The 24,438-nt window shown below is 41.2% G+C and overlaps 1 protein-coding gene across 4 annotated transcripts in view; it reads left to right on the top strand.

Moving 5' to 3' along the window:
• The first annotated feature begins 1,868 nt into the window (after nt 1-1,868).
• The window catches only part of LOC115018529 (rho GTPase-activating protein 26-like), an 80,047-nt gene continuing 57,477 nt past the window's right edge, over nt 1,869-24,438 (top strand). For 3 of the 4 annotated variants that reach the window (XR_003833398.1, XR_003833397.1, XM_029447552.1), the window contains exon 1: nt 1,869-2,600. Coding sequence is in view for 2 of the 4 variants with exons in the window: in XM_029447552.1 (XP_029303412.1) it covers nt 2,447-2,600 (154 nt within the window). In the remaining 2 variants the exon portion in view is untranslated. The remainder of the gene's footprint in view (nt 2,601-24,438) is intronic. The other variant, XM_029447551.1, reaches the window with a different exon arrangement.

Here is a 24,438-nt window from a genome sequence, read left to right as displayed (position 1 = left end):
ATATCGTTTTATTATGCTATTCTAATGTTATCCGTGTTTTTGTAAGACTAACTGTCACTTTTTCACATTAGGTATTTTTATTTACAATACCTGAATATAAACTGGTTAATTCTGGTTCTTGAGCTAACGTTCAGCATCTAGGACTTCATTCACAAACAACAGGCCATGATTTCCTGTAAACGGCTATCTCTGTACACCACACTGTGACAGATGGAGAAATGAGCAGGCGACCAGACGCTGTGCTGGGCTTTGGCAGAGGAAGTAGCGTGCCTAAATTGGAGCTGTTTTCACACAATAACCACACACTGCATGTGTCAATGACATGCATGTAGGCCTAATGTAAAAAAAACAAAGAGATACAAATCTAAAGGTGGCATATTTTATTTTTTCAGGCTATTTGTCCTATAGTTTTTTCTGTTATTGGTTGTCTTCTTAGATTTTGACATATAGAGGATAACAATAAGTTGTATGTGGCTTTCCTTTCCCATCACAAGTCAAAATAGTCAAGTTGTCTCAATTAAAATATGGATGACAATAAGTTAAGAGTGGAAGAGGTCCAAAAAAGTTGACAAAGCAAAACAAAATGTTGCAGTGTCGCTTTACACCAACAGAGGGCGTCAGAGAGTAATGGCGGCTTTAATCCCAGGCAGATACGGCTCTGGTTGAAATGACATCAGTGTCTCCTCCCACCAACCAGGCTCCCGGCCCGGCCCAATGCATACAAAGATTGTGTATTTTCGGAAGATGTGCATGCAACAGCCCTGCATGCACTCTACCTCAGTGCTTTTTAACTGTGCTACCACTGACTAGGGATCACCATCTTAAAATGTTAATGGGTATGTTAGCTTGACTGACTGATGTCTGCAGTGCATCTTTCTTGCTTGTTCCACTTCGGCTCCACTCAGATTACAGGACATTTTTACTATCTCTGCTAACTGGGCTAAGGGTTGTATATAGGATGCTGATTCTTGTTGTGGTTTTCATTGGTCTAGGTCACGTGCATCCAGCCTACCAGTGATAGGTGACCTCCTGAATGCAAACACTTGATCATATTATTATTTCCTGAATTTACTAATTGATTAGGGTTACCTGAATGCACCAGACATGTGGACAATAGATTCTGGGATACTGAATGCAGCAAAAGATGAATTGTCCGATGTGTCCTCTAATTTATTTGGCCCCCTGGTGGCCTACTGGTCTATTATGCATATAGACTACATAATTGCAACATAGCCTACCATAAAATAGCCCCCAGTTGGATTTGTACAGACATTCATAGTACCCAGAGGATGAATCCCTTTCTTTTCCATCAGTGGCACTATGAGACCAAGATTTTTGGTTGTGAGAGAAATATCCTGACAGGCAGCTATGAATTGCCTCAAATGCGCAACACTCAGGTTTCCTAAAGTTAAGTTGCAATGACTTTTATCCTGTGACTTTTCATCAGCATTGTCAGATAAAAAAATAAGTTTGCCCAATCTAATACATGACCAAATTCCACAAACTAACACTCCTGTCCACCACAGCTGTACTTTGTGTTTAGTACTAAGTAGTGAAATACAGGCAAGCAGAAGGGTAATATTTCCTTCTATAAATCATCAGGTTAACATTGTCACTATAACACTTTAAGCATGCTAATGTTAGCATTTAGCTTCCTAGTTGAAATGCAAACTTTGAAGGATGCACGCAGCACCTGATGGGATGCAGCAGCAACAACGTTTCTAGAAACAGGATCAGAGTAAGCCCTCTTCGCTTTTTTTGTCTCGTTTTTTTGGAGTAGCTCACCGCACTCCCGCCCCCCAAAGGGTCAGTCTTCCAATCCAGCCATCTCATTGGCCGAAAGAGACATCAATCAGGGGATTAGCCGTGTCCGGGTAGGTTGACTACGGTCTGCAGCGCTGAGCTGAGCGGGGCTGTTGGAGAAAGCTGTGCATTTAAAACCGCCCAGGGAAGACGCCGCATTTACGAGGCTAGTTTTTTTTGTGTGCTGTCTCCCTCCCTCCCTCCTCGCCCCGGGTTGACTCTGTCCGGTCCACAATGAGTTGGTCGAGAGGAATGCAGCACCGGTTTACCTGAGCAAGTGCTATATTTCTTTGAACCCCACCGCACCATACTTACTCTTCTACTTTTTATTTCATTTAATTGGATGCCGTGTCGGACTGCTGCTGTTGCTGCCACCCTGAAAGAAATAGGAGGACTCGCTTTATTTGAAATAAAGAGGAGCAAGGTTATGTAGGTAGGCATTGCTGTCGGATACATCACCGCCCCGTTGTTTACATGCTGTAATTGGATTTTCCATCATCTCCAGCAGCAGCAGTAGTAGCTCAGGGTTTCCTCCTCCTCCTCTTGTTCCTCCTTCTCCTGTTCGGAGCTTTTTGCCGGGTCGTCCAGGTTGTGTTGAGGCTGGTGGTGGTGGTGGTGGTGGTCGGTGGAGAAGAAGAAGAAGATGGGACTACCTGCTCTGGAGTTCAGTGACTGCTACCTGGACAGTCCGCAGTTCAGGGAGAGACTCAAGTCCCACGAGCTGGAGCTGGACAAGACCAACAAGTTCATCAAGGAGCTGATCAAAGATGGCAAGGCGCTGATACAGGCTTTGAAAAGTAGGTGTGTGTGTGTGTGTGTGTGTGTGTGTGTGTGTGTGTGTGTGTGTGTGTGTGTGTGTGTGTGTGTGTGTGTGTGTGTGTGTGTGTGTGTGTGTGTGTGTGTTGGCTGACAAATCTGTTTTGGTGCATGTAGTTTTGTCAGACTGAGCAGAAGGCTATGACAAGGTTGAGATGCCTTCTGGACGTCTTATCTTAGTTACATTGGTATCACTTGAAAAGCTTACTCTGTGTGTGTGTGTGTGTGTGTGTGTGTGTGTGTGTGTGTGTGTGTGTGTGTGTGTGTGTGTGTGTGTGTGTGTGTGTGTGTTTGACTGATAAAAGCACATAACAGAAGTTAAGAGGCGGGTGAATTTGAGTGAGCCCTGAAGCTGTCAGCACATTTGTTCCCATCAGTTTACACTGTAAGGCCTTTTAGAGGGAGAGAGGGGGAGAGTGTGTACTGTATGTGTTACTCACACGGACACTGTGTTAAAGGCTGTGATGTTGTTTCATGTTGATAAGTGGGTTTAACTACCAGGAGGTCCCATAAAACAGCTGTTATAATTGACTTGAGGAGGTGACTACAGGTTTGCTTCTTTTAGTTATGTGATGATGTGAAAGAGAACATGGACTGATGGGTACAAGGGTTATGAGCAGAAACACTAAATGGAAGGTTAGTTTTTCGGTATAAAAATCCAAATGATTGTAATAAGACTAGAAGTGGTTATGTTTTAGTAGTTAAGCAGTTAGGTTGGTTTTTGTTATGGTTAGTTAAAGAACGTTTCTGCCTGGATCCATAAGAGCGTAGGCCTGGATGGTATATCAATATGTTTTACATAATGTTTAAACACACTATACATTTGATGGCAGGGTTTTGATGCTTTGCTTACTTTTTTATGTTCATTCTTTACAAGCTATTCTCACAGAAAATTTACATTTTGTATTCAAACAAATGTCCAATATTCAAATAGTGAGCATGTCAACTCACCAGTTTATTTTTACATAAACTAAATGTAAACTTTAATCAAACTAACACAACATCACACCGGTTATTACATGAATATAATACGTTTAAATAAACTATATTACGGTAAATGGAGTTGCATAAAGTTGAGATTTATTCTGACTTTTATTTAATTTATTTAGTGTACATGCTGATACTGTAGATACTATTGTGCTTGGTATAAAGTGTATTATTCATGCTGCTCATATCCAGATAGTAAAATCCTGGAAAGTTCAGCCTGCTGGTTAACATGAACTTTCCACCCTGTGTTATCGGCTATATACCTACATAGCTATAGCTCAGTCATCTGTCACCACAAAGCTCGGTCAGCTGATGTGTAGCTACAAAGACAATTCTGCTTTTGTCCATCGGTGAGATCTAGAAATCAAACAGCCTGGCCTTATTCACTGCGGTTGCAATGAGAGTGAGAGTCATTTGCTTGTTCTGTGCCATTGTATCAGGGGGGCTGCCTAACAACAAAGAGCAGGTCAGCAGATTTCCCCAGCTAATCTTTTTATACCTGTACTACGCAGTATTGTTGCCCTTTTTCTGCCACATGAGACGAATGGGTTGCAGAAGGTCTTTTCTAACAACACATTGAAGTTGTCAATGCAGCTGCACTGCAAATCTCTCCTGCTGCATCTTTCAAACACACCTCGACCTCCTCTGCTTTTCTTGAGGCATCGAGAGGATGTGTGACTGTCCTGGGAAGCCCCTGGTGTTTTGTTGGTTACTAATTGCTGCAGGAGGTGGAGGAGCCACACAGACGCCTGACAGCTTTCACATGTGTTTTTGTTAATGACTACATGCAGTTTACTACAGAAGGAGAAAGTGAAACATTTACAACATGCCACTCAGAATTTATACAGTGCTACTGTGGACTTATTACAGCCTGTTATGTCGCTGCCCTCTCTGGTGGTTTTCAGTACACTGTAATGTCCTGTATAGGGTTGGAGGTATGAGGATGTAGACTGGTGAGACCGTATACATGTTTATTACACCTTTCTTAATGTTCTTTGGTTGTAATAGGACTGCTGTATAGAAATACTGGATTTATAGGGTTTTTGCATCAATGTGATGAAGTATGTTGATTTATTTTACTAAAAAGTAACAACATTACTGTTAGATATTTTATCTTTTAACAGATGAACAGTCAATGTTCAGAGAGCATGGTAGAAAATAGCATAAACTACACAAATGTAGCTGTATAAAAGGTATAATACTCCGATGACACTAGCAGGAAACGTTACATTGATAACATTTTTGAATAAAAACACAAATATAAAATTCTTCTTTTTGCACAGCTGGGAAAATAGATCATTTATCAAATGGAGGAAGGTTTCACACAACTATTGCAAATGAACAGCAGCTATGGCCTGTTTGTGGCTGTCAATCTGGTTTATGTAGAAAAATGCACACACGCACACACACACACACACACACACACACACACAAACTCTGTTTCTGCACAGACTTTGAAAACCACAAAGTCTCCCTTGAATAAGTACTTTTGAAACACATTAAGAAGCCAGATGCACACATACACATACACGCATACACAAATGTGTGTGAGTTTAAGTGTGTGTTAGCCAGATGTCATTTAAGGGCAGATCTAACTGGTTATTATGGAGCCTGTAGAAATGTTTGGCTCTCTGCTCCACCTCCAACATGACACGGCTCAATCAGCCAAACAAACCCTAATTGGCAGCTTGGCATTCACTGGTGCTGTGAGGGGAAACAAGACACCGTGACACCGACACATGATGTTGCCATCACTTCAGTTGAAAGTGTAAAGAGCAATGGACGTAATTTTGAAGTTCACGTCACTTGGCTCTTGAGAGTACGTCGCCCGTCTTCTGTTTTAAGGTGTCTGAGTGGGACACTTGACCTTTTTTTGTTTTTGATGCATCCCTCCTTTTATTCTATACATCTGCAATGTGGCAGAAGCAAAGTTTAAAATGACCAACCAGATCTGTTTTCTGTTGCAGTCGTTTAAACAATGCAACCTTTTGACATTATAATATGGAAGAAATCTAAAGACGGTGAATATGGTGCATGCGTGTTCACATGTGGGCTCAGCTGTCATGAACTAGTTTTTGCACAATGAGGTCATCGTCCACTGCACCGACAGCACTGCTTCCTTTAGTGAGTGAGGTTTTAGTCAGAGAGTCAATGTACGACTAGGACATGTAATAATCTAATTATCAGGCCCAGTAGCACACACACACACACACACACACACACACACACACACACACACACACACACACACACACACAGATGTTACAGTGAAAGCATGACATATCATTGTGTCGTATGGATCGTTTCTCTTTACCATTAATTAGAGCTTTTTTCGGGCCCCGAGGCCTGAAACATGAGAGGACACAGCTGCTTAGTTGGAGTCCCCTGTTAGTGTTGGCTGTGTGCGACTGTATGTGTGGTTTTATATGTGCATGTGCATGTATGATGTGAATATAGATATAGTTACACTCCTTACCAAGTATTTGTGTGGCCCAGTGACCTCTTTGTGCACGGTATAAATGGCCGACAGTGTGCGATGTCAGAGTGTGTGTCCTGACCTTCAGCCGGCGGATGAAATGATGCTAATTGATGGAGGGTTAACATGTCAGGAGGCGATATATAATGTGCAGTGATCTATAGGCATGCAAAGAAAAGAAAAGGAACCTACAGGCTAATGGTGGATGAGCCAAGAAAACAATGTCGACTCATTTATTAGGTCGAGATTTGGTTTCAAATTGAGAAAATGTCTTCAAGGTTGTGAAAAAGTGAAATGTTTTCAACACGTTGTTTTTAAGGAATTATAAATGGGTTTATTCACGTGGAATAACACAAAGTAAATCTAAAATTGTTTCAATTTATCAATAGCTAGGGCTTCACAAGGAAGGCTAATAAAACAATGCCTGTATCCCTTTTTTGGAGAAATATTTGATACTAAACCTTTTATAAACAAAGCCCACATTTAAAATGACTCTTCAAGAACCACTGCTATATGAGAATAACATAGTAAACGGGTTGTCCTGCATTAAAAGGTACAGTATGTATAGTAAAGGCTTGACCCTAAAAGCACACGCATTGTGTGCCGCCTGTTACTGGTTAAAAACAGCCCTCCACCCATTAGCACTGTCTTGATAATGGCTTAGTTTTTCAAAGTGAACCATTTACTGCCCCTAGCAACCTCACAAACAAGCTGCAGGCTATAAGAGCTTTTGTGTAAAACTTCCCAGAGAAGAAGAAGAAGAAGAAGAAGAAGAAGTAGAAGTGGGAATTCCCTGCGATGGACCGCACACTGTTTAATCCATATCTCTCTCGATCTTCTTCTCTTTTTACCTTCTGTCTTTGTTTTTCTGCAGCCACCCACTGTTCTGCTGGGGAGTAATAAGAAGGGTTATAGCAGTCATTCCGTGGCTCAACTGTCAACTGTGCTGACAGATGAGGGTCGCACACACACGCAAATGCACACCACACCATAACTAATTCTCAATTATGGCTGATGGAGGGAGTGAACCCGCATTTTAAAAAGGTTCAGAGCAAGGGAGAAGTATGTGCCAAGGGGCAAAAGAAAGAGAAAAAGAGTGTGCGTGAGAGAAAGAGGAGGTGGGGGGGGGGGGGGGGGGGGGGGGGGGGGGGGGGGGGGGTGGTGTTGTTGTCTTGTTCAAAAGCCGACATGGCCTTATTTTCTACCCGCCTATAGAGGAGCAGGGCAATCTAGGTTGTGGAGAGAAGAAGAAGAAGAAGAAGAAGAAGAAGAGGAGGGGAAGGGGTAGAGGATGGAGGAAGAGAGAAGCAAGAATCGAGGAGAGAAAAGCGAGACGGGGTGTCACAGTCTGAAGGCATTCCTCTGCAGACGTCACGTCGGAACAAAGAGGAGAGAAGGATGTGTTTATGTGGGTTTTTATGCATGCAGCATAATGCCTCTGCAGCTATTAATATTCTCGATTTGCGCATACATGTGTGTTTCCCATTATAGCAAAATACATTAGTGTGTGTGTGTTTGTGTGTGTGTGTTGCCACTGCAGTACAGCACAGTGGGGGTTGGGGGTCTTCCTCTAGCTGTGACGTAGCGTGAAGGAGAAGGAAATTAGGGCACGACTCAGCCCGGCTCTGGTGCTATTGTTGCCTCACTTTTGTCAGGGCAGACTGTCTGACATACACACACACACACACACACACACACACACACACACACACACACACACACACACACACACACACACACACACACACACACACACACACACGCGCCGTCACTGACTTTTAACATTATACTGTATCAAAATTACGTATATTTGTCATAAATGGAAGGAGCACCAATACCCACATTCAGAATTTTGCAACAGAAAACATATTATTATTATTATTATTATTATTATTATTATTATTATATTATATATTGTTTTGCAAAACACTGGATTGTGTAGGAATAGAGGAATAAATAGCCTCAACATTTTGCTGTAACACATTTTGACATGGCAGCCACACACTCGTTAAACTCATAGGATGGTGCTTCAGATTAGAGCCTCAACTAATTATTATTTTCATAGCCAATTATTCTTTTTTTTCTTTCTTTTTTTTTCATGTAATGAGAACTGACAACAAAAAGAAGCCCAGATGTCTAGAATGCTGTTGTTTTGTCTGACTAGCAGTCCAAAGCCAAACGATTATTAATTCACAATGACATATAATGAAGCTGAAACCACTTGATGTTTGCCATTTTCTTTGTGTGGAGCATGTTATCCCTGTTTCTGTGTGGAGACAGGAAACATGGGATTTTCAGTGTGGTTAGAAAATCTCAGTAAATTGTGATCAAGGTCTTTTGTTCTTGTAAATCAGCATTTTGCATTATACATGAGCGCATATGAATTTCCTTAGTTTTACAGAGTATCAGTGGGATTATGGGAAAACTCCTTCTTTCATCAACAGGTTGTATTCATTAAGAAACAGCTATGTGGCTCAGTGCATCTATAATTAATAAGCTCATTAAAAATCTATTGGGGTCATGAAATGGGTCATAAAATGCGCTTCTAAGCAAACACATTTGTTGCAGAAATGGAATGTGTGTGTATATATATATATATATATATATATATATATAGTACACAGAAAACTTGCATAGCTCATAACTATCTCCACCACAGAAGCAGATCTCCAGCCAGTGTGCCGCTTCATCTCATTAGTTGAATCTTTGATGTGGAGTATTGGCCCTGGACTCGAGCCGGACTGAAGCTGGTAAATATTTTAGCTCGTGGGCTGATTTTAGTTACACTGCCCGGCAATGATACAGGGATTCAGCCCCTAGATGCACTGTGGTGTTACTTACCCTCATGACAATATGGGACTTATTTTGCTGGTATGCCATCTTCACTATAGGCCCTAAGAATGCATGCACAATGCGGGAAGTAACCGGAAGACATATTTCCTTTTTTTTTTTCGAGACGGGTATTGCTGCTGCAGCCGATTAGAAGGCTTAATGTTCTCACATGCAACCCCTTGCCCGTGGCAAGAGAGATGAATGTAGATATACAAACATATTGGGGAAACTTTTTAGAGATTTTCTGGGTTAGAAAAACGTGTCATCAGAGGAACTGAAAGAGGAACTGATAAGTGACGTTTTTTTTTTCTCATGGCATACTTATAAACACACCAGAGCGACAAATTAATTAGAATTCGAGTAACTGTCAAGAAGGAAGTGGGATTCTAACATAAACACCAGTATGTTTCATTCAGCACAACCACCACATCTCCTTCAGTGATGGAAATGCTCCTCTGACACTTACAGTAAGTTAAATGCAGAACTGCAACCATCTGTGGTGTATCTTTTTGAATATGAATACATACAGATGACCGTAAACTGTATCTGCTGGGCCACAACGTTACAGTTCTGCTGAAAGAGACCGACCAATGGACACTTACAGTTATAACAAAGCTTTTTTTTTAATGTGGCTTCAATCATCAAAGCGTCATAGTTATGTAATGTTGCAGCATCATTACCTTCACTTGTCAAGGTGTAGCAACTGAGCCCCCTCCCCAATAAAGGCTGTCATTCTTTAAAGATCCCCTCCAGACATGTTTTACGACTTATAATAATTTTTGAATAGTATGGTATTTGGTAAAGTTCACACCTTCTACAAATAACATCTGCTCCTTCCCCCCCTGACGTTTAAGATGAGCACAGAAAAACTTTACCCCTTCAGCAGATGAATGACAAAACAGCCTTCTGGTGTCAAACTCTGCACATGCATCATTCTGCACGGTGAAGGTCAAACATTCAAGTGACGTAGCAATGAGCTAAACACATTTTGAGCGGAGGGAGACTTGAAGGAGAAGCGATGGTTGAGTGCGTGGAAAAATGAAATACCTGGTGTGCTAAATGTAATAGTTTGAAGCTGTTAATGAGCTGTACATAATAACATAATAATGTGAAATCTAACTGCACCTTTCTTTTTGTCTAAAGAAAGAATGGAAACTTTAGTGCATGAGTAATTGTGAGGGAATACAATGTGTGTGTGTGTAATTTAAGGTCACTTGAAACTTAATACTGGCTGCACCTTGTTTCACCTGACAGTTTGTACTTTGTGCTTTTGCAGCTGTACGCAAGAAATGCCATCTTAACAAGTTACAGCGATGCGTTCAAAATCAGAGTTCAGTCGTAACATTTTCCCTTTCTCAAAATAAATGAAGCAGTCTGCCATTGAGGTGAGATAATGTCTCTTGTAATCCAATGAAAACCAACTTGATTTCAAGAATGTTCTTGACTCGAACTTTAGTTTCTTCTTTGTGCTGCAGCGGTCTGCCTTGTTCTCCCTTAAAGATGGAACTGGTTCAGTAAAACCAGAACTCTTGATTGATTTTAAGCAAAGTATCCCTCCAAGAGTAAATGTGACGCTTAGGGACGAGCACAGTTTTGCTGACTACACATGAATTTGATCATGTTACTGTGCTCTTAAGATTATAAAGCACCAGGAGTGAAGCAGGAAGAGAGGAGGGAGAGAGAGGAATGTTCTTTAACTTTGTGCACACGGCTACCTGATCGCTGCTGTTTGGTCATAAAAGAGACAGCTGCGCATTTCACAGCTGCTTAAAAACTCTCTTTTACTGCAGGCTGGTTATGGATGCAAATTGTGTAATTGGAGCTGTTAACAACAGATGGAAGGTGGTGAATTATCGCACCTGACATCCTCCTGCACGTCAAACGAACGTCAGCGTGATGGAGCTTTATTGTCAAGTCTGTGTTTAACTTGAACATTTATGACAAACTTACACACGGAGAAGAAGGACTAGTATCTTGTTCCAATGATACATGAAGCAGGATTTTACGGTGGACAGGCACCTAATGCACCCGAAGAGATTTTTCCATCTATGCTTTGCTGGCTACAAGTCTGAACTCATTTTACTGAGAGCTTGAATGAAATAGAGCTTCAGGAAATGTTTCGAGATGTGTTTTAATTTGACTGCTAGTAGGCCCCCAGGAAGAGTCAAAGGTTACATATATACTGTGTGTGTGTGTGTGTGTGTGTGTGTGTGTGTGTGTGTGTGTGTGTGTGTGTGTGTGTGTGTGTGTGTGTGTGTGTGTGTGTGTGTGTGTGTGTGTGTGTGTGTGTGTGTGTGCATCTGAGTATATCTGTGCATTGGGTGTGTGTGTTGTCTCTGTTGGTTTAGTGGCAATAAGCCCTATTTTCAGTGTCACACCTGACAGGATGTTGTGCTGCATGTTGGATGTTGTTGCTGTCCATAAAGTGTCACAAGACCTGAATAACTGCAGAATGTTACGACTGTTGGGAAGGAAAAATATGCTTCAATGTAAAAATGCCAAGGTTATCTAAACAGGAAGCTACTGACTAAGGTTAATAATTGAATACCATGGGAATGAAATGCAGGTATGTTGGTATCCTCCAGGAAAAGGCAAAAGAAAAGAGGAAGGCATGGAGATGTATCTGAACCTCTTAAAAGGGACTCTTCAGCTCGAGGATATCATTAAATCCTTAGCCTGCAGTGATGAGCTGTCAGTGTCAAATTCAAGACGTGTGTGAAAATGAACTAAGCCCGTGGTGGAGTAAAGGTGTGGAACCTTGAACAAGAAAACTTTAGGCACTATATTGCCCAGAATTGTTACAGGGAACACTTAAGTAAATAATTTAGACAAGTGTGGCTTAAATCAGGCAGAAATACACCCACACAAGTGTCCTCTCTCTCACACACACACACACACACACACACATGCTGACACATGTTGTTGATAAAAGAGCTTTTTATTCCTCCCACATCAAAGCTCTTAAAGTGAGTCAGAGCAAAGGGAGACGAGGCAGCAAAGATAGAGGCCAGCGTGCAGAACCGGGAGTCTGGAGGTGACTGTATGAGGTGGAAGCAGGTTGTTGTTGTCCAGGAGGGACGATACTGCCTTTGATACAGGAGACAACCATCTTTGTTAGCTTCAAGAAGCAACTCAGATTGTATGTTAAGCTCCAGGATATTATTGTTTAGAAAGCTCACTTCATTGTTGGCATTTGATGTACTTTTTATATTTTATTTCATTTTATATTTCTACCCCACTACAATTCAAACTCACTTGATTGACAGCTATTGTTATTAGAAACTTAACACATTATGATTTTACAAGCAAAACTATTAGCTTATGAAACAGGCTTTGCTAAAACTATGCTACTAAACCTTAACCTTAATTAATTAGTAAAGCTAATCTAATACATTTGTCTGCATAATGAGTACTTTCAGTGTTGATACCTTCTGTTCTGAGGTTGTAAAGAGGCATTTTAGGAAATGTCACTAACTGATGCAAAGTACACTAAACAGCTAGAAGAACACCAACACGATGGGCCACAAATCCACAACATAGATAGCTCCTAAGATATTCATAAAATAATTAGCAGTATCGAAGATTCAAACTGATGGGACTGAGGTCATGTGCTTAATTTGATCTCAATGAATTGTAAGATTGTGGTTTGCGCCTACAGCCTGCCAAGCTCCCAGGGCAGCCATTAACACAATCATTCTTTGTTGGATTCCTTCTTATTGAGCTCTTGGGTGTTTTTCATTTGAGATTATTTTCTGTGAACTTTGAGTTCTAAGGCTTTTCTTTTCTTTTTTTTGTGTCGAGCATAAAAAAGACAGGTTCTGTGTCCACGGAGGAACATGACAACATTGTACCTTTTTGCGGCCTTACTTTCTAACGGTCCGCGGTACGATAGAAGATGTATTTGGAGCACAGTAAACGTCCAGGAGACGCACCTTTATTGTTTCCCTGATAGTGCTACATTGTGAACGACAAATCCGCGTTGAAGTCGACAGGAGGAAAGCTAGTTAGCGTTAGCTGTTAGCAGCCGATGAACGGAGGTTATGTAGAGTTGCATTATGCTGCGTTCAGTGAATTATAATGTTATCATGATGTGTTCAAATGGTATCTTGTAAAATGTAGTTTTTGGAGATTATTGTTATGTTTTTGTTTTTTTTACCGTGGTATCAAATTGGTACAGAGAATCGTGGAATTTCACGATTATGTGAGGTGATATTAGTACCAACTACGCCATTTCTATGTTCTGTATTGACACTGACATCCTTCTCTCCTTTTGTTCCAGCATGGGAGCGATTGTAATTGTGTTATAGAGAAGTCTGACTCTAATTTCCTTCACCAGCCCTGCATAGATGTTTTTGATAAAGGCATCCAACCATGGTGTTAAAACTGGTAATGATTACCATGTAAAAATGTAACGTCAAAATCTCCCTCTTCAGTTTGAAAAGGCTTTTTATTGCAGCTTAATCTGCTATCGGGATACTTTTAAATAAGTCATGAACAAAACTCAAATAAGTCTTAAAGGCTCTCATTGTGTTTGGTATTAAAGGAGACAGTTGACCTTCCAAAACAATGATTCTACTTTCCCCTTCTCCTCCTCTTCCTCTTCCTCTTGATTTCCCCTTCCTCTTTCCTAATACGCACACATTCCCACATATTCACCTCATCCTCCTTCACCTTTCTTTTTCTCATGCTCCTGTCCCTCCTCATTTCCTTCTTGTCAATCTGACATGGAAATGCCTGTTACCCTTCTTCTTTCCTCCAGTCTCCCTCATCCTGTTTCCCTCCCTGATGTTACCCGTTTTCGTGTTATTAAATTGCGATAAGTGCTTGCAGAGAAACCTGACTGTTATTGGAAAATTCATGGTGAATGAGTGAAGGCATATTAAATGAAGTGCAGGAGCCTCTAACTCTCTCCATCACTCCCATTGTTTCATTTTGTACCATGGCAGACATGACCGCTTGCTGGGCAGGCCTTGTGATGCGTTTTGCCAGAGGTTGTGTTATTTTTATAACAACGAGACATGAGCAAACCCCCGCTGTGGTGAAGTAATCATACCGGGCATCAGTCCGAAGCAAACACAGTAGGCTAGTGTAGTGATGTGATTCAGAAAACTACAAGCAGTCGGTAGACTGTTAGTTGGTCAGAGCATTCCGGATTCTGAGACACACATATTGAAAAGTGCATTTCCATGTGTGATCACACCAAGACAGACATTTTCTATTTATGTTTTTAGTTATATACAGTATGGGAATCTGTGCTGGAGATGAATGCAAAATGGTTCTCAAAAAGGAACGGATGCACTGAATTATTGAACACACTGCAGTGACCCCAGCTGAGACGGGCCCTCTCTGTAACTATTGCTGTCCTGGCCTAGTGGGGAGTCGGCAGCCTTAGACATGGAGGCAGAGAGATGGAAAGTGCAACAACAAAGGAGAGCACCCGTCTTATCTTACTTTATGTTTAAAAGCAATGCAGGGAAGAAAAAGGTGTTGCAAATGCATACAAAGTGAGGGAAAGAAGGCAACGTTTCAAGTGTCAGGTTTCAACGCAGTGCAATGAGTCTCGTGGTAGTGCAAACACTCATTTACAGTTTTAAAATAAACTTTAATTAAAAATAAAAATATTTTTGTTTCCTGGAAAGACGGGTTAGACAGACAAGGTTAGTGGCTAGCTGGTGAACATAATGAAACATTGAGACGTGGGAAGAACCGCTGAATCTTGATCCTATAGGGTTATATTATAGCCACCAGTTTAAGTCAGTTTCTCAGTTTGGCATGACAGATGGCTCTAAATACCACCCATGAGACTCAGCCTCCATTACTGTGTAGAACCCGACAGTTAGAGGCGCAAATCAAAGCAAACTCAAAACCTTTGCCGTTGTAAACAAAACGCAGCACCAAAGTTGCTAAATCAAGTCAAAGAGATACTTTTTTTTTCTTTTTCAATTAGCAGTTCTACTTCAGTAGGTTATACTCTTTCCATCTCCTGCGCTGGATTCCTTCAGCAATGTTTGTAGCCGTGTTTGTTGGGGACAGAAAGCGTGCTCCTGCTCAACTTCCACCACCTAGATTTCCACGGCTGGTTGAGGAATTTGAAGTGGCAGCCCTCCACTCACAACCTATTAAATAGGCCTACAGTATATATATATGTAATGAACTGATTTAATACATTGTCTCGCTGCCCTACTTTTCCCCCTTATTGATGTTTTAGCCCTGCAGTTTACTTTCATTCATAGTAAGATAGAAACACGCAATTTTTTTAACTCACTCTGTTTCCGCGCGTATGAATGGAAGAGACGGAGCACGTGCAAGAGTGGGCTGAGGGGAAGACTTGTCTCCACTGCTGCCCAGAGCCAACCCAAACAAACCACACGCTACTGGCATGGAGAGCGAGGAAGTGTGTGTGTGACTGTGTGTGTGTGTGTTTAAAACTGTGCGTGTCTGCGTTTAGCTCCCATCCTGCTCCAAAAATAACCCCCCTGCTAAGATTATTTAATCCCCAGGTTAACGCTCTCGCTACTCTTTATGCCTTGCTCTTTATCACACTCTGACACATTTGATGTGACTACTGTACAAACACTCACTCACTCACTCACTCACACACGTATGCAGGGGGGGTTGGGGGGTCGTTTTCCTGGTGCAAAGCCAGCCAAAACTCAGGCTTAGTGGGGGTAATCTTGTAGGTTTGTGCTCGCTCTATTTTAGCTGTTTTCATGCGTCTGGTGTCATTGTCTGGGATAAATTGGTTGGCTTGGCCTGATGTCTGGCTCTGGCTCTTTCCCCTTAGGATGAGGGAATCTCTATATTATTTATTTAGTTAGGATTTTCTGTCTTCCTCCGGATTTGACAACTATATTTTCTATTTGTAGTGATATTTTCGATCTTCCTATTCTACCCTTTCGTCATCATCACATCCTGGAGAGACGCTGATGAGACTCGGGGTCAGGAGGGCAAGCTAAGATTAATGCTCGAGAGCAGGGGGGGGGGGTTAGCTGGGGGGTGTAGGTGGAAGAGGATTGAGTTTGGGGGGCAGGGATTTATGTCTATCTCTGCGGGATATTATAGCAAATACAGGCTGTTTATGGGGTGGCAGTGGATGGGGCCCTCCTCTGGTGAACCAACAGGGTTTTGTAGTGTCACCATTTAACTCGTATTTGTAGAGGTTTTTGGTTGCCAGGTTATATTGAACAATTTCAGTATGTGATTTGTTTAATAGTAAAAGACACAGTGATGAAGGAGGTGTGCACAATTTAAGGAGTGTGTAAATAGTTTCCGCCTACAGTGAAGGATTATTGCAATATAAATGAATGTTAATGTTGAAACCATCTTATTTTGTAGTAAATAATTACATGTTTTTAAATCTGCAAACACATACATGTAGGTATTGACCTATGCCTGAAGGGTGTTCAGTGTTTTACACAGGATTTAGAGAAAGTTTCATACATTATATAATTAAATGCATCAATCGAAGTTAAATCCTTTGTACACATAAAACTTTAAAGATTTTAATCTTAAACGCATTGGTTGTACAAATCTAATCCACTGCCCCCAGTCTGAACCACCTCACACACGTACACATGGAGATACACATGGAGATACACATGGAGAGACACATGGAGATACACATGGAGATACACATGGAGATACACATGGAGATACACATGGAGATACACATGGAGATACACATACAGATACACATACAGATACACATGGAGATACACATGGAGATACACATACAGATACACATACAGATACACATGGAGATACACATGGAGATACACATGGAGATACACATACAGATACACATGGAGATACACATACAGATACACATACAGATACACATGGAGATACACATGGAGATACACATACAGATACACATGGAGATACAGATACAGATACACATGGAGATACACATGGAGATACACATGGAGATACAGATACAGATACACATACAGATACACATGGAGATACACATACAGATACACATACAGATACACATGGAGATACACATGGAGATACACATGGAGATACACATACAGATACACATGGAGATACACATGGAGATACACATACAGATACACATGGAGATACACATACAGATACACATACAGATACACATGGAGATACACATACAGATACACATGGAGATACACATGGAGATACACATGGAGATACACATACAGATACACATACAGATACACATGGAGATACACATGGAGATACACATACAGATACACATGGAGATACACATACACACCTTTGATGATTAATGGTTCCCTTAGTTCAACTGACATCATCTAAAATGTTCGAATGTTTAACAGTGTTAAGTCTCAGGGTGGAAGTTTCCTCTAGATATTGTGGCATCATCTCTATCTCTTGTGCTGACACAGAAAGCCAGATTGACTTTTCTTTTTCTTTTTCTTTTTCTTTTTCATGATGGACGACTTGTTTCATCAAGAAAGACGCACAATCTGGGAGTTGGCACAAAGAAAATTCTTCTCTGCTCTAAATTTAGAGCCTTATATAAACTGACAGAATCTTTCCAAAAGTAAATAGTTTAGTTGTGGCTTCTCTTTGAAGAGGGAAAGCCAAGCAACGCTCTGACAAAATGTAAATAAATAGAATAGGCAGTAAACGGTAAAAATAAAAAAACGAACGGAAGCTGTCATGACTCCCAATCGTGAACATTTCTTAATATCTCACGTTTTAAAGTTGTGTTGTTTTTATACCAGCATTAACTAAACAATTACGCCATTTAAACATTCTCATTAAATGAATATGATTTGCAGTTTGTCATATTATTATACGGGTGCTCAGTTCAATTTGTACAGGGGAATGTAATGTGATAATGCACGAAACCAGCAGCATGAACATCCCTCCTGCTGGCAAAAAAAAAGATATAATTCTTCAAAACTGAAGACTTCACATCGAGAGACGTCCAATGGAAATCAAAAAGCGCACCGCAGGAACTGCGAAGGATCAAATGGTGATAAAAGCACATTTTCTGGCCGACAACATGAAACACCAAAACCACAATAATGTAAAGCTCATTTGTCTCACTGTACGCTGTGTATGTCCCACAAAGTCAGTTTCCCATCCACTGCCAACAGACCATCACATGTTGGACTCTTTATCTGATATCCAGCTCATTGGAGTTATTTGAGTTTCTTTAAGTAGTAATTGATTAGACGGTTGTAAACCAAACAAATAACATGTTGAAATGGTCAATTGAGTTGAATTCCCCTTTCAGCTTCTCTATAAACCCGTCCTCTGTTTTACTTGTGGGTTGTTTCAGTATGATTTTACAGATTGACACTGAACTCTTAAACTGAGATGTGTCCCCCCCCCATTCAGCTCCCATTTAAAACACTCTGAATTGCTTCTTTAGGGATGCCACCATAATAAGCTACAGGTGGGCAGGTGATCGCTTTATTTGTACCAACAACTTTAGTTTATCAAAGTTGCCGCATTCAATGTTTGCACTTTAACATAAATGTGAATAGCTTGTAGATTATTTGTGTTATTATTTTTGCCTCAGCCCCCCCCCCCCCCCCCCTCTGTTTGCCTCACAATGGTTTGTGGACTGCAGGAGAATTTGCTCAGCTCCACTAAACAATGAACACTATTTGTTCACGGCTGCTACAGGACAAACGTGTAATGTCCTGCCACATTATGTACACGTGCACTTCCTTGCACAGACAAAGGTGACAAAAGTCTACGAGGCGTTTTGCAAAAAGGAAGTGCCTATCATTACATGGGGAGTGCGTTTGTAGTCTCTTAGAGCTTTTTGATTCTGCTACAAAATATGCATCCATCAATGTGCTCAAACAGATACTGCTGTAAATGTCATCTCTCCTCACACACACAGTGTCTTGGTTTCCGTATACGGTATTTTGGAATCTAGCATGTTTTGTGTCGGGATGAGTCAGTAGTAGCTAAAATGCTCCAAAGTTAGAATACCAGCCATTTTTGCTGTCAGCTCCTAAAGACATAATGGACATTTGCGGGTCATGAACCTGCCCAAACGACAGAAGGAGGATGGAATTGGTGTAATTGCAGTACTTTGCTGCCTTGAGGCAAAAGGCGTATATCATGTCGTTGAAGTTAAACTTCCATCTTTTCCTCCCAAATTCTATGTGAGTGCATTAGCATGGTGGCATTTCATCTGTTGTCTTCCTCCAACCCTATCATCTTTTGTGTATCTCTCATCTCTGTCTCTCTTTGTGTCACACTGGCCTCAGAGGAAGGACTTAAACTGACAAGCCACCGAGCAGCAGCCACTCGGCCGCAAATCCCCCAGGCTGCTGTGATCCATCCTGACAGATAGAAAGACACAGAGAGAAGCAGGGTGAACGGAGAGAAGCAGGGTGAACGGAGAGAAGCAGGGTGAACAGAGGCAGAGAGAGAGAGAGAGAGAGAGAGAGAGAGAGAGAGAGAGAGAGAGAGAGAGAGAGAGAGAGAGAGAGAGAGAGAGAGAGAGAGAGAGAGAGAGAGAGAGAGAGAGAGAGAGAGAGAGGAGAGAGAGAGAGAGAGAGAGAGAGAGCTTCAGTAACAAAAGACTGTAACGGACTCAGAGGACAGAGCGTGTACTCTCTCTTTATCTGTGCTATCTGTGCACACTGTAATAGCCAATGAACAGAAAATGAGCTGTGTGTGTGTGTGTGTAGTACTAATAAAGCGTATGATGGTGCCTTTCATGGCAGCTTTTAGTCTCCCACTGGGAGAGAGGGTGAGGGGAAGGGGGGGGTGGAGTGTTCAGCTTCTGTATGTCCTGTAAGATCAGACGTGTGTGTGCTGTATATTGGACAAGTGAATCAGTAATGCCTTTTATTACCATTACTAAGAAGTGCTGTAATCTTCTGTACCATAGTTTATATGTATTTTCTCTGACCAATCAATCAAGTTTAAAACTTAAAACTGCTCAGGTTTGGTTTCTACTGATAAAAGGCTGTTTTTCCGTAGACTTGTCTGATTGCCAAGCATGTCTGATGATTATAGTTAATGTTATGGTTAATGTTTGGCGCGTTAAAAGTCACAGTTTTGCATTTCCATGCAGACTTCTTCTACAAATGATGTACAGTCATTATATAAAATACAGCAATTCTGCACATCTGCAAGTCTTTCACAGCCAATTTGTGTCTTCAACCACTCGCACTGCGTTTATCTGAATTTGCAAAACTTGTTGAGTTGCAGTGTTCGTGTAATTAATTTTAATTTCCTCATTTCATTTGTTCAAACCCTATTCACAGTAGGATTTCACTCCATTTGACCACGTTTCCCATGGTGTGATAGATCAGAGAAACAAAGTGTAAAAACATGGTGAAGGGTACGAAAGCACGGCGGTATTCTTGCAGGGCATTTCCAAAGTGTCAAATTATGGACGAAGAAAGTACAGCCCTGTTTCCATTGGCTGCATATCTTCTCTCAGTGTTTTGATCAGCTCAAGGCTCACAGAGATTGATCCACACATATAAGAGACATTTTTTATTCAAGTAAATTATGAAAATCATTGACATTCATATGGCAACAGTGGTATGTTTCGTGCTGTGGAAGAAGCCCAACTCTGCAGGCTATTGCACACTCTCCTCTTCCCCCCCCCCCACCCCCCCAAACCTTCTGTCCCCCCGCCCAGCTCACAACTGAACATTTAAATCCTGCAGTGGCTCAGATTTATTGTAGGTGTATGTGAGACTTAAAGTGCAGAAGTGCTCGTTAGACGCTTGAATATCTTCTTAACCCCCCCCCCCCACACCTTTCTCATGATGGATTAGGGGAAGTTGTGTCTGATCAGCTCTGTAACTTTCTACGACTACATCACACCCATTTCACGCCGTGATTGGCTAGCTGTGCGAACATGATGGAGCCCAGATTTGAACTTCTCTCTCCAATACCAATAGACTGTGAACCTGTTTGCCATTATCCCCCATATTGTAATGATTTTTATAATTCAAGTAACGAAACATCATAATGTTAAGGCAACATTACTCGGCCATTATGTAGTGACTTGTCTCCCGGCCTTTCTTAACCTTACAGCAGCTTGCCTGAGGCTGCAGCAGGTGTCAGAGACAGCTTGCTCACACATGCATGCGTATGCATCGCAGCATGAGCACACGTGCGCTGAGACACACACACACTTGCCTCATTAGTTTGCCTTGTAGCTATGGCCACACAAAGTTCAACACATCCACACATTTGAAAAAAATGACGTGCTCGAGTACTAATGCATTTTATGAAAGGGATTGCGCAAGAGGTCAAATTCAACACTTAAAGCTCGGTGAATAATAGGATTGCCCTGATAACCTGGTAACATCGTGACAGGAGAACAGGGGATTGACAATGAAAGAAGAGAGGAAACTGACATGACAGCAGGGAGGTGCTTGGTCTGCGTGGAGTTTGGCTCGCCAAAGGTTGATGTTTCAGTGCTGGGGATGGTGTAGGTTGGTTGGGGGTTGGTGGCGATGACTTTGAGGCTCATTCATGGAGCGCAAAGAATATTAATTTAAAGGCATATTTCTCTGCCTCCAGGGAGCAAGAGGGAGGGAGCTTTGCAAATGCAGACTAGCAGGCTAGACTCCACATCTAGATCAAAGTGCAATTTTGTATTCTGTTTGAAGCTGGATTTCTCTGAATACCTCCAACACCTCCAGCAAATTCTCTGCTGCCACAACACATAAAAAGGCAGGGAGAGGGAGTGGGGGGGGATGTTTCTAGGCGAATGTCAGATGGCATTGGATACACAACGAGAGGACTTCTCTGAATCGGCTCAGTAGATAACTGGTACTTGGCCAAGTTAAAGGTTGCCATGTGGTGGCTATTCAGACTGTATTGTGTGTTCACTGACTCAGAAATACATTTACCTTTTTAAGGAAACCATTATGGTTATATTTCCAGCTCACGTTTCATCACAGCAGATCCAGAGCTTTGTTCATGTGCACTACGAATATTACATAGAAATACATGTTATAGTAGATCAGTTGTATTCTTTTGTTTCTTATTTGAATAATGCATTACTTCAATTGAATAAACTGTAAACATTATATCAATCTTTTATACTACAACCATTAATTGTGAGCATATATCTGTTGGGCAGAAACAAGTAGTCGATTGATTGATTAGTCTGTTTGTTGTAAAATTAATATGTTTGGGGTTTTGACATGAAATATTAATTGAGAACGACTGCAGTTAAGTCGTACGTGTTGTCATTGTCAGAAGTTATCTAAGGGAACTGACCGCACGTAATCAGTCAGTCTAGCATCAGTTTTAAATGGATGGAGAAATGGATAACAGCCAGATTTGTTATTTAGGAAAAGCAATGTGAAGCTGAGATTGCAGTAAGCCATTCAGTATTGACTGTTAAGTGATTTATTCTAAATAAACACTTTGACACCACAGTACACAAGATATTTCCTGTGCTATTATTTAGCAGAATGTTCCCATGTCAGCGTTTGGGTTGAGTTTTTCTGGCTGGAAAACATGTCTGGATGGAGAACCCACTTCCTCTTCCTGTTCTTGTTTGGCAATTCCTGTTTCAAACTTCCCAGCGCAACGACAAAGAAAATTAGAGAAGGCGGCCGCTTTAAACCTGGGAACATTTTATGTTTGAACAACATCCACAGCTGTAACACTTTGACATACTAAACTGCACTGTGTATGAAACGTGAATACTTTTGACGAAATATTTAGGGCTGCAAGTGTCAAGTGTACATCTTGAACCCAAGACGAAATATCGACGTATTCAGTAAGTGATCACATTTGACAAAGAACAGCAGGGAATCCTTATAGTTGAGAAGTTGACACTAGTGAATTTAATACAGTTTTACTTTAAAAAAAATGCTTTTAAATAATAATAAATTGATTATCAAAATAGTTGCAGCTTAATTTTCTACTACTCGATTAATTGACTTAATGTTTCTGCTCTATGATAAATAATCTCAACTCCAGGTCTACTTACTAGCTTTCTCTGGAGCCTTCAACCAAATCGCATGGTCTTCCTCAGTTAGCTCTGTTGTCATGACAATGGCTCAATCATGTGACCTAAGTATGGAACTTTGGTCCCTGATGAAAACCATAAGATGTGGTTGAAAACTCAGTTAAAAAATAAAAGTAAGACCTCGAGAACAGCTGATTTTTCCTGCTTGCCACATTGATACAGTAAGAACGTATTTACTGATTCAGTGCAGCAGCTTTATGACCACAAGGTTTGGTCGTTATTTCCTAATTTCACTGCCAATTTTCACGGTTTTACAAGCCATTATATTTTGGAATTGAAATAAAGAATAAAGTAGGGTAGGACTTCCAATGATTAACCTCTGTTTCCCATTTTTACCTTCGGTTATGTCTTTCACTTTTTTTTTGGCTTCTCTTAATCCTTTCCTCCGTCCCTGAAGAGTTGAAGGAATGAGGTCAGGGAGGATTTCAGCCAATCCTGTTAGAGACTGCTGATTTATTTCCTGGTTACCGTTGCGCAGAATCCATGTTCAAAGCTGCTGTCCTGTGTCATCTTAGATGGAGAAGAGTGGCCTTGGTACGAGACCTCTTCAGCACAGTCGGCAGTGGCACTCAGACTGCATGTTGGCAGCTAAGTCCTCTGGCATCTCATACGAGAATTCAGTTGCGATTGAGGTTGCCATCCATAAAAGTTGTAGAGCTGGCATCTAAAGAATCGCCTACTCCATTAACCATGTAATGTGTTTAAGACTGATATGGAAGATATAATCGCTATTATAGTTGTAATACATTACACTTATGTAGGGCACAGCATCAACATGATGCCAACAACATTTCCTGAGTAGGTGCTCTGATTTGTGAGGCCTCTATTGAAACTTGAACACTTTCTTTACTTGCTATTGACCAATACACCAGAGAAACATCAGATGGTGTGGTTGTTGATGCCTCGTACTCTGGCCATTATAGTTACTGAATTAGTAAATACTTTTAGTTATCGAGGCAGGTGGTGAATTGTTAATATACAGACATTTAAAGATATATCAATGGGAAGAACGCCAACATATCCCCAACATATAAATGGCATTAAATATTTTTCATCAACACCAAAGATCTAACATCTTTAAGTCCTGATGTGAATGCACCACATACAGGTACGCAGGGTAAGACTCCTCTTCAAAGTAACCAGCAGTGAACGATGCCTTTTTAGTATAACTGAGCTCACAAGGTCACAGTTAAGCTCTCAGAGAGGGTTGCGGGCTGTGCTCTACGTTTGCGGCGTTGTCGTCTGGAACAGAGGTCAGGTTTGTGTCGGGCGTAGGGGAGGAAGTGGACGAAGGCTATTTGGAGACTAGAGCTAATCTGGTTAGTGTGGTTTCCACCCTCTCTCTTTCTGCTATCACTACTCTTGCCATACTGGTCTGATCTATTGCGTGCCCAAAAGTCCTTTACACTGATGACTGCCGCTTGAACATTGTGTTGGAAGTGTTTGCACGAGACTTGCTGAACTACACGTCGACCCACCAGTACTTGAATTGTTTTAGTTCATTATTTGAGAACAGTGCATTTTTTCGCCTCAGTAT

Source organism: Cottoperca gobio, chromosome 14, assembly GCF_900634415.1.
Source record: "Cottoperca gobio chromosome 14, fCotGob3.1, whole genome shotgun sequence".
Taxonomy (NCBI): domain Eukaryota; kingdom Metazoa; phylum Chordata; class Actinopteri; order Perciformes; family Bovichtidae; genus Cottoperca; species Cottoperca gobio.
Note: the sequence above shows the minus strand (reverse complement) of the source record. Positions and strands in the feature narration are given on the sequence as shown.